At 52.7% G+C, this 9,845-nt stretch overlaps 1 protein-coding gene across 1 annotated transcript; it reads left to right on the top strand.

Annotated features, from left to right (window-relative positions):
* Positions 1-807: 807 nt before the first annotated feature.
* On the top strand, positions 808-9,309 carry PCARE (photoreceptor cilium actin regulator). Its single transcript, XM_004007241.5, has 2 exons — positions 808-4,547; positions 9,132-9,309. Exons 1-2 carry the CDS (start codon positions 808-810, stop codon positions 9,307-9,309), a joined length of 3,918 nt encoding a protein of 1,305 aa, XP_004007290.3.
* Positions 9,310-9,845: the final 536 nt, after the last annotated feature.

Raw genomic sequence — 9,845 nt, 5'->3', positions numbered from 1 at the left:
GCAATCTACCTTCCTTTTCTAGTGTAAAGGAAAGCCACCTGAACTTCTTTATTCCCTGTCTTATTTAGAGATGTTCACCAGCACTAGAAAGTCGTGGTCTATTTTATAAGCCACACAAACAGCAATGCATCACTTCAGTTCCCATCTATTGTGTGTTTTGGGGTCTTTTGGGTAGTAACAGGTTGGAGCTTGCTGTGCCCTTATTAAACTGTGAAGGTCACTTCTCTTTAAGGATCTGTCATCAGTGAGCCCTTTACTTCCTCTCCACAAATGTGTCTCTTCCTGAGCCTTTTGCAATTATGGCTCGTTTCTCTAGGTTTCATATGGCAGGCGTCTGAGCAGAATTAAAAGCATAAGCACATGCAAAAATAATCCGCTTCCCAAGATAGTAAATGCTGAGAAGTTCTATATTAGAACACACTGTGAGTGCTGACTGGCTGGGGCATGATTAACCTAATAGGCTTAAAGTTCCACTTGCCATGCGCATCTGTTAGGACGCGAGCAACACTCAGAGGCCCGTAATCCATGAGACTGAAGTCCTTTAGAACTGCCCTTTTGCTTACTAGCAGCAGAGGGCTCAACCCTTAGAACATCACCAGGACAGCAGCATTACTACCTCTGCAAGATGGGGCCAAGGAACTGAAGAGAGCTGGTTGCAAGTTTAGGACACTGCACCTTGGACTTCAAAGGATTCTGGCCTGCAGATTGCCTGGATGGACTAGTAAGACTGCCTTCTGTTCCTATTTTGAATACGATTCTCTGAAAATTGTGAGGGTTGCAGGTGGGAAATGATGACAGGCTGACATCATGGGATGCACACCTTCCCACAGTGATCTTGTTAACAGTGTTGCCAAGAGTGGCATCCAGTTTTTTAAAAAGCCCAAAGCAATTCTGCCAGGACATCAGAGGGCCAGTGAAAGAGGCTCCCTCCCTTTGCTGGTTCAAAGTTCCACCTGCTATGACCCTGGAGGGGGCTCGTCACAGGGACAACAGGCAGAACAGCCTAGTCCCAGGTGGACCCAGACCATGGCTGACAGTCTCTGTCAGCTCACCAGGGATCCCACTGCAGGCAAAGCAAAAGATATGGAGAGACTGATTCCAGAAACAAAAACCTCCCCGTCCCAGCTGAACAAATCACAAAGCTGCATGGCTACGGACATTCCATTCAAGAGACAGAGCTCCCATGGGTCACAAGGGGTAGCCTTTTCCGGGGAAGAGAGTGAAGAAAATAATACCCAGGAGACTTCCAAATGGGCAAAGAGACCAAAGTGTCACAGGTCGAGCAAGCAGGGTCATTACTGCCAAACCATCCTTCCTGCCCAACAGTCTGAAGACAAGGTGGACTTCCCCGACCCCCTGGTAAAGGCCCACCAGCGCACGTACACCTATCTGCATGCCTGCCTCTCCAAATATGAAGCAGTTCTGAGCATCACCCATCGGGCTACCCAGACCCACGAGCTGCTGCAGCCCATGGTCAGCTTCCTGATGCTGTGTTTCGATGAGGTCAACCAGCTCTTGGGGGAGATTGCCAAGGATGGAGATAAGCTCCTCCAGGAGGTTCAGAAGGATCTGGCTTGGCCGTTGAGGAAAGGAGAGGCCCAGGAGCAGCCAGATCTCCTGCAGCAGCTTCTGCAGTACACAGTGAGCAAGCTGCAGGAGCTCAGCAGCACGGTGGCCTTGCTCACCAGCAGCCTCCTGGAGGGCTCTGGCAGCTACCTCCACGCCGCTGCAGCCCACCTGGGGAACAAGCTGAGCACAAAGAGGGGTGCAGATGAACACCTCCTCAGGGCTCTGGGGCACCTGGAGAGCTTGGCGAGCAGCCACAGCGACCCTGAAGCATGGGATCTACCCCTGTGCTCTGAGGACAGTGGCATCGGTGCGGACAATGAGTCTGTGCAGCTAGCAGACAAGCTGGGCAAGCAAGCCAGCTGGGACTTAGTGCCAGAGGCTGCAGAGTGGAGGCCGGCGATTTCACCCACAGTGGAGGCCAGGCTGTCAGGACACACCTGGCAGCAAAGTCCATTCCGGATGGGTTTAGACGGACCCCAGGACTGCCCACTCTCAAGGCCTCTCACAGCTAAGGTTTATCCAGCAGTGCAGGGTGGATCAGGGAGCCCCTGGCCCTCCGTTGCAGGCCCAGAAAATACTGCCTCCAGGCCTTGGGGGCTGGGCCAAAGCACTCCGTGTGGTCCCTCTGGGATGGGGACTTCCAGTGAAGCACACCTTTCTAAAGGCTCCAGGTGCATGGACACTCCATCCCTCAGTGAAGGTGAGGACAGCAGCTCAGAGGAGGAGGAGGACGAAGGGAGCCACACGAACCCACGCACCTGGCAGGAAAACGCTTCCCATCCAAGGCCGCGGTCCTCACCTGCCAGTGCTGAAAGCCCATTTCAGCCACACCCCCGGAGACTCAGGAGCCCCCAGGCCCGGGAGATGGTTCTGAAGATGAAGGAAGCGATCAGTGAAAGGATCAAGTTTGTTCCTGTGCCCTCGGAGCACCAGGACTGGATGGAGGAAGAGGAGAGGACCACGATGCCCCCGAGACCCAGCACGGCCAGCGGCAGCAGGAGGGCCCCCTCGAGGCAGAGGAGGTCCCAGTCTGAGGGGTGTCTGAAGAGCCACACAGAGGATCCCACCCTCCAGGAGCTGCGGAGGGTCCAGAGGGACCTCAGCCAGAGGCTGGAGGCGTTTTACAGCCTGGGCTCCCAATGGCAGGGGCAGAGCCAAGAGCCAGTCACACAGCCCAGAGCTGCAAGGCTGAGGCCAGACAACCGCTGCCAGGTGGTCCCGAGCAGCACCATCAGCAAGCTAAAGTCATCCCTCACCAAGAACTTCAGCATTTTGCCAAGTCAGGACAAAAGCATCCTGCAGAAGTGCTGCTCCCGCCCTGAGGGAGAACAGCCCTGGCAGGGAAAAGCTGAGGGGCTCCCAAACATCATCCCACCGGGTGAGAGGGCCGGTGAGGCTCCAGCGGTCAGGGACCAGACCATCAGGAGCTGTCCCACCAGAACATCAGTCAAGAAACTCATTGAAACCTTCAGTCCCACTGAGAGTCTAAGGACGCTAGGGGATTCCCGGGACTCGGGGCCAAGCCCCTGCCCCAAGAAGTGGGGGGTCCCCACCATGCCTCCCAGATTCCCTATTTACAGAGGGCTGGCCCCATTGTATCCAAAGCCTCGGATTTCTCCAGCATTGGGTGGAGAATCTCTCAGGATGGGCCCAGGCTGGAGGCCCTTAGTTCCTACCTTTCCCTGTCTGCTCACAGCTGAAGCAGCCAAGAGTGAGGACCTTAACTGGGAAACAGAGGAGAACCCAGAGGATCTCCCTCCGCCGCCTCTGGAAATTCTGATGGACCAATCATTCACTTCTCTGGAGCCCTCTGAGAGCGGCGAGGTGGCAGAGAGCCCCCTTGAAGGGACCCACGTGCCAGGGCTGGGAGGGACTGGCTCTGCCCGGAGAATGTGGGCTTCCCCAAGGCTAAGAGTCTCCATGAGCCCCACTGACTTGCTGCCCAGCAAGAGCACCGCCACCCTCACCAGGGCCCGCAGTGCAGAGCCAGGGAACAGCAAGGGTGGCTGCAATACCGGAAAGCTCGCCTTGGACTTCAACCACCCACCAGCAGCTAGCGGAAACCCAGAGGTGCAGGGCAGCAGGGCGCAGAGTCAGGTAAGGGCAGACAGGGCCTCAAGCCTCTCCAAGCCTCCCCGGAAGGTCATCCACTGGCTCCATTCCAGCCACACATCCAGGCAGAACAGGATCTCAGAATCCGGCCTGATCAGGCCGATGCGGGGACCACATTCTCCCGAGGCCCCAAGGCAGACCCAAGGCCGAAGCCCTGTGCTAGTCAGGAAGGCCTCTCCCACAAGGGCACACTGGACGCCCAGAGTGGACAAGAGGCACTCGGGCCTGCCCTCCACTCACAGATCTGCCCAGCCAAGTGCACCCTGTGTACATGGGTCCCCTAGCCCACCCCTCAGCCCTCCAGTGAGTCCCAGGGTGCTAAGCCCCCCAATAGTGAAGAAACGAGCTTCCCCTCCCCTCCAGCACAAGCTGCCCAGCCCTCCCTCAGCAAGCCCGCTCGCTCAGCACAAGATCTCCAGTCCCCCTCCCCAGTGCACAGAAGCCTGTTCCCTGGCCTCTGGCCCCTCCCCCTCTCCCCCAGCATCTCCCAGTCAGCGGCCCAAGGAAACACAAGATTCTGAAGACTGTCGGGCAGCCACGGCATCTGGAAACACACGTTCCATTTTCTGCCCAGCCACCTCCTCTCTGTTTGAAGCTAAACTACCAGTCTCAACAGTACATCCACTCACCCCATCATCGCTGCCCCCTGAAGCTGGGAGTCCTCTTGAGACCCCCACAGGAGGCTGGAGGGGCAGCTCAGGGACACGAATGAGGGCAGATTCACAGCGAGGGACAACTCTGTGTGCCCTGAACCCTCAACCTTTCATCCGAAGGTCAGCCTGTGACCCCCGGCCGGGCGTCCGCCTTCACCTGCCTGTCCCGGATGCCACCAGCAGCGCTTGTGAATCCCAGCATGGCCAGAGCAGGTAAGGAGAGTCCTGTGGTTTGGGGGACAGAGCTGAGGGGCCCTTAGGATCATCTGGGTCCGTAGTTTTCAAACTGTGCTCCAAGAGAAGAACAAGTTGGAAAAGGGGTATCAAGATATCCAGTCTCCCAGTGCCCCAACCTGAAGCAACAATTTTTCATCTGTTACACGTTTCAGGTTCCCATGAAAGATTTCATTGCAAGAGGCTCTGCTGTAATACAAATAAAGTTTAAAACAACCAGGGTGGTCCAGCCACACATGCCCCTCATTTCACAAGTGGGGAGACTGAGATGAAGTGACTTGGCCCCCAAAGTTGAGTCATGGTTACCTGTTTGGAACGAGCAGCTTGATTCCTGTCCTTTCTGGTTTATATCAGTAGACCAGCATCTTAGCGGGAGGTGCTTTGGGTCCCAGGAATTTCTTTAAACTCTTTAAAACTGAGACCCTCAAGAGGCCTTTGTGCATTACATCTATCGCTTTTTACTGCATTACAAAGTAAAGTTGAGAGATGTCGAGTGTTTATTAATTTTTAAAATGCCCCATTCTATGTTAACGTAAATAATATAATGAAAAGTAACAATTTTTTCTGCAACAAAAAAAATTGAGGGAGCAGAGTGACACTGTCTTTTAGTTTTGCAAACCTCTGAAGTTTTGCAAACCTCTTTAGTGCGTGGGCTTCACAGAAAGACAGCTGGGTTCTCAGAACTTCATCTGCAGGCAATCTGTTGTGATGTCACACATCCTGTAGTCTGGAAAACTCCATTCTGCATTCATGAAAGAATGAGTGGCAAAGGCACATAACATCTTAATATTATTATGGACACAGTTTTGACAACTTGGACACAACACCTTCCTCGAAAAGGTCTAGGAGGCAGCCAGGGGACACACTTTAAGAACGGCTGATCCTGGAGGTACTGAGTATAAAAGTTAGGCTTCCTCTTACTCCTGAGGACCCCCAATCCTGCCTCCTTCTCCATCTCCCCTTTCAGAGTTCGTAGAGGAAGAACAAGACTTTCCATGAGCACTGAGCTCAAGAACGCAGGCGGAAGGGCCCCCCTGCCTCCCCTGGGCCGGCTGAGTTCCAAGTATGCCTTTTTCATGAAGGGCGGCTGATGGGCATGTTCGTGGCCCAGCCACACAGACAGGCCTGGGCAGGTGGCTGTGAGAGGACATGGCTCAAAGTATAGCCACTGCCTGGCCATTGAAAGGACTCATATGGTGATGTGGTTATTTTACAGGATATACAGGGACATGTATCTTTTCTTGAATTGTGGCATGGGGAGAAACATGTACATCTGAGGTCGGTTAAAGAGGACCTTTTATCAATGTGTCTTGATATCAGATCAGACAAAGCTCAGCCCGCACCAGTCCTTGCTATCTTTTCAGTGCCCATGGTTGTGTAAATCAGAAGTTAATTTCTGCCAGAGTGATACGTGTTACAGACTTCACAGTCTGTCAAGGCATATATGGTAATTTTTCACAAAGTACTCGGCAGTCAATTTTAAATAAAGATATTATCTCGGGAAAGTTGTGCGTGATTATAGTTATATAAACTTCCCCAGCCACTTGAAAGAAATGAAATATTGATTATTTTTGCACGAATCTTAATGTAACGTTGCTCTTTTCTTAAATCTAAAATGCGCTTCCTACAACACAGTACCTTTCATCTAAGAACCTCTATAAATGTTAATGCATTATTCCTCACACTCGATACTTACTCAGTGATTAGATTTCTAAAACTGTGCCCTTCCAGAGAAGAGCTTGAGAGAACAGGGACAATAAAATGGCATTAATTAAAAACACTAACATTTTAAAACAGCAGGAGCAATAATATAGTAACATAAAATTGTTCAAGGAGAAAATACTGCCATTCTCTCAGGCTTCGCCTCAGAATAGGGAGCCTAAAAGGTTGTTTTATGTCCTGAATTTCAATATGCGGAGAGATGGGGTGGGGTGGGGAGTGATTGTAGCTTGAAAGAGGGAGGAAGAGGAAGATGCATAAACAGGAGCCTTCCCAAGGTCACGCGGAAGGTCACAGAGTGACTCACACCCGTTGCTGTCTCCTGGTCAGACCACACCTCCAAGCTCTTCCAGACTGTGCAACTGTGAGCATGTGATGGAAGTAGTGGGAAAACGCTCCTTCCCCAGACACCCCCCCACACTCCCCGCCCAACCCTTGTAAAGTTGGCATCTGGGAGCAAAAGCCAACCAGCTCTGAGAGCAGGGCATTTGCAGCTCTGTAGCTGACAAGCATTTTTTCTGCCCTCCTGTGTATGGGAAAAAATGCCAGGGAACTGAGCCTGATTTCCCCAAGATCATACAACAAGTCAGTGCCAGAAAGCCAGGAACTGCTCAGAACAGGCTGTTTCCCCAAGCAGGGACTTGCAGGAGCAGCCCCACCCATAGTATCTTGCAGCCAAGGCAGGCTTGCAGGACGCACTGGCCTGCATCTGGTTTTGATCTCCCATCTGTTATCCCATGCTAGGCATGAGCCCCTTTTTCAGAAAACATGATGGTGTTGATACCTTCCCCATCTCAGGGCCTGGGGATTGGGCACAGTCCTTGGAGGCTTCCCCAGGACGCTCAGTTACTGAGCCTCAACTGTTACGTATCGAATCCTCTGATGGAGGCAGCTGTCTCTCTCCAGGTCTCAGTGTGTCCAGACTTGCTCCCCTAAATGCAAACGCGGTGTTTCACTCTCTGCCAGGATAGGGCTAGCCAGGCAGGGGCTCTCAGCAGCCATGTTTCCTGGATCCAGAGACCCGGGCAACCTGCTTCCCGATCAGGTCTGGGAACAGGTGCAACCACAGCCATACAGCAACTGAAAAAAATCGACCTCCTGGCCTGAACCTCATGAAGATGTAGGACCTGCCTGGGGTTGGAGAAGACACAATGCTAGAACCAAGTCCTGTGTCAGACCTCAGTGTCAGCATCCAGTGTGATGCTGGGCACCACAAGCCTGTCCCCTGGACCTGCCCTTCCTGTTCCTGGTAGCCGCCCCCGTCCACGGGCAGCAAAGGGTCATGCCTCCCCCTGCTCCAAAGGGGCACAGGGAAAACAAACAGTAAGGTGGGCGCTGTTACCCACACATCACTGGGTCCTGCAGGAACTCATGATGGGGCCAGAGGCTGACATAGAAAAGACTGGCTTTAAGGATCAGAGTGGGCTCCTCACCACCTGAAAATTATGTATGTCGGCCAATGCCAGTGCTCACCCCCATTCCTGCCACCCTGATCTTGTCAGGGTCCAAACTCAAACTCGTCCTCTGCTGGTTGGATATCCCATGTAAGTCTAAGCACGCAGAGCCGAGCACACTCCTAATATAGTCAAGAAGGTCCTGCTGTGGGTCTCGTCCTGGCCCTGGGGTAGCTGATGGAGAGGCTTGGAACCTCAGGTGCCATATGACAGAGTGGTCCTTCAGGTCCCTTGCAGGTGTGAATTTCTGGTCATGCTACAAAAGAGCACCAGTGACAGCTGACTACTCATTGAGTGCCTGCGGTGTGCTGGGTAGTGTGTGGAGAGTTTTCCATGCTTCATCCAATATTGAAACCTTTGAGTGTCCTGTGAGATGGGTATCATTACTACCTCCTTTTGACGAAGAAGGAAACTAAGAATCAAGGCGATTAATCAACACACTTCAGGTCACAGAGCTAGTAAGTGGAAGGGGCAGGGCTTGAACCTAAACAGCGGACTCCACCTTCCATTGTTGCGGGACTAGCCTGGCTGCCCATGGCCAGGGTGGCTCTCTGAGCTGGTTCCCCATCTGGCCTAGGCTTGCTCCGTGCTTGGGACCACCTTGCATTCCGTGCCACCAGAGCACACTGGGTGACCCTCTTTGTTCAGAGCCCCTTCATTGTACACTCAGCAGCTGGGAAGCTCTGTTTTATTCAAAGGCCAGGTCTGGGCCAAGCTGTTTTCATTTTATCCTGTTCAGGAAAAGGGTGGCAGCAGAGCAAAGCCGGGTTGTTTTTGCATTTGTTTTATTTTGGTTTTTGCTGTTATCGTTGGTGTTGCTTTTATTTTTAATTTGACTAGATAAGCCTAGCTCTTTATGGAATAAGAAGTGGTGGTTCAGATGGTAGAGAATCTGCCTATGATGTGGGAGATCCAGGTTTGATTCCTGGGTCAGGAAGATCCCCCAGAGGAGGGCATGGAAACCCACTCCAGCATTCTAAACTGGAAAATCCCATGGACAGAGGAGCCTGGCCAGTTATAGTCCATGGGGTTACAAAGAGTCAGACACGAGTGAGCAACTAACACTTTAAAACAAAACAAAATAAAAGCCCAAGTTCTTGAGGGATCTGTTTTGTCCAGAGCTGCAGGATCTGACTGTCCCAGGAAAACCAGGACTCAGCCTGTCCTCCGAAACTCCAGGAGCGTGGCTTCCATGGTGCCCCACCAGAGGAGACACCCACAAGGGCAGCACCAGCAGGCAAAGCTGATATGGAAAGGCAGAGGCCTGGCACAAGGCCCACCAGGTCTGTGGGCAACACAGACAGGAGGGCTAGAGAGAGACAGAATGGAGAGGGGCGGGGCCAGGAGCAACGAGGAGGGTTTGACTGGCACCTATGCTTTCTCTCTGCAGCAGCAGCGAGGAGAGCCCCAAGGACACAGAGCCACGGAACAGCCCCTGTGGCCTAGAACTGAAGGGCAGCGGCAGGGGTGTGCCATCCCCAGAGCTCTGTGTGCTGGGCCACGGGCTGCAGCGAGAGGCCAGCGTGGGCCATGCCCAGGACAAGTCCCAGCAGAAGGAAGTGACCTGACGGGCTGCCAACTGGCTGACACTGATGTCAGTCACCCCAGAAAGCAAGGGTGACAGCCAAGCGTCAGCCCCAGAGAGGGTAGGCCAACCAGACTCCTGCTGAAATGCAGGAAAGGCCTGGAAGGGGCACTGCCCGAGGGGTCTGCTAAATTCTGAACAACTACTGTTTGCAGCCCTGGGTCCTGGTTTGCCTCGAGGGTCGAAGATTAACTATCAACATGGACTCCACAATTACACTCTTTAATCCTTCAAGTGTTGGCCTTAATTTAGCAGGAAAATGGATTTCCAGCATGCTTGATGAGCCAGGTGTTCATGAAACTGTCTAATTCTCTCAACAATGAAGGAAGCAGACAGCATTCTCCTAGTTTTGCAGTAAGAAAACCAAAGCACCCCCACGCCTACTCACCCTCAAGTGTCTTGAGCTCACCCAGCTAGGAAGAACAGGAAAAATTGCACAGGTGTGCCTGGCACTAGAATCTATTATCTTTCATTACTTTTTTTTTTTAACATTCCATTGCCCTTGACTATCCCATCATT

Source organism: Ovis aries, chromosome 3, assembly GCF_016772045.2.
Source record: "Ovis aries strain OAR_USU_Benz2616 breed Rambouillet chromosome 3, ARS-UI_Ramb_v3.0, whole genome shotgun sequence".
NCBI classification, from domain to species: Eukaryota; Metazoa; Chordata; class Mammalia; order Artiodactyla; family Bovidae; genus Ovis; species Ovis aries.
The sequence above is the reverse complement of the archived record's forward strand: the minus strand, read 5'-3'. Positions and strand labels throughout refer to the sequence as shown.

Excerpts from the sequence above, each read along its gene's own strand:
- PCARE (XM_004007241.5), top strand. The coding sequence starts at position 808 with ATGGGATGCACACCTTCCCACAGTGATCTTGTTAACAGTGTTGCCAAG. Across the intron at positions 4,548-9,131 it reads TCCCAGCATGGCCAGAGCAG|CAGCAGCGAGGAGAGCCCCA; the intron begins GTAAGGAGAGTC and ends TTCTCTCTGCAG.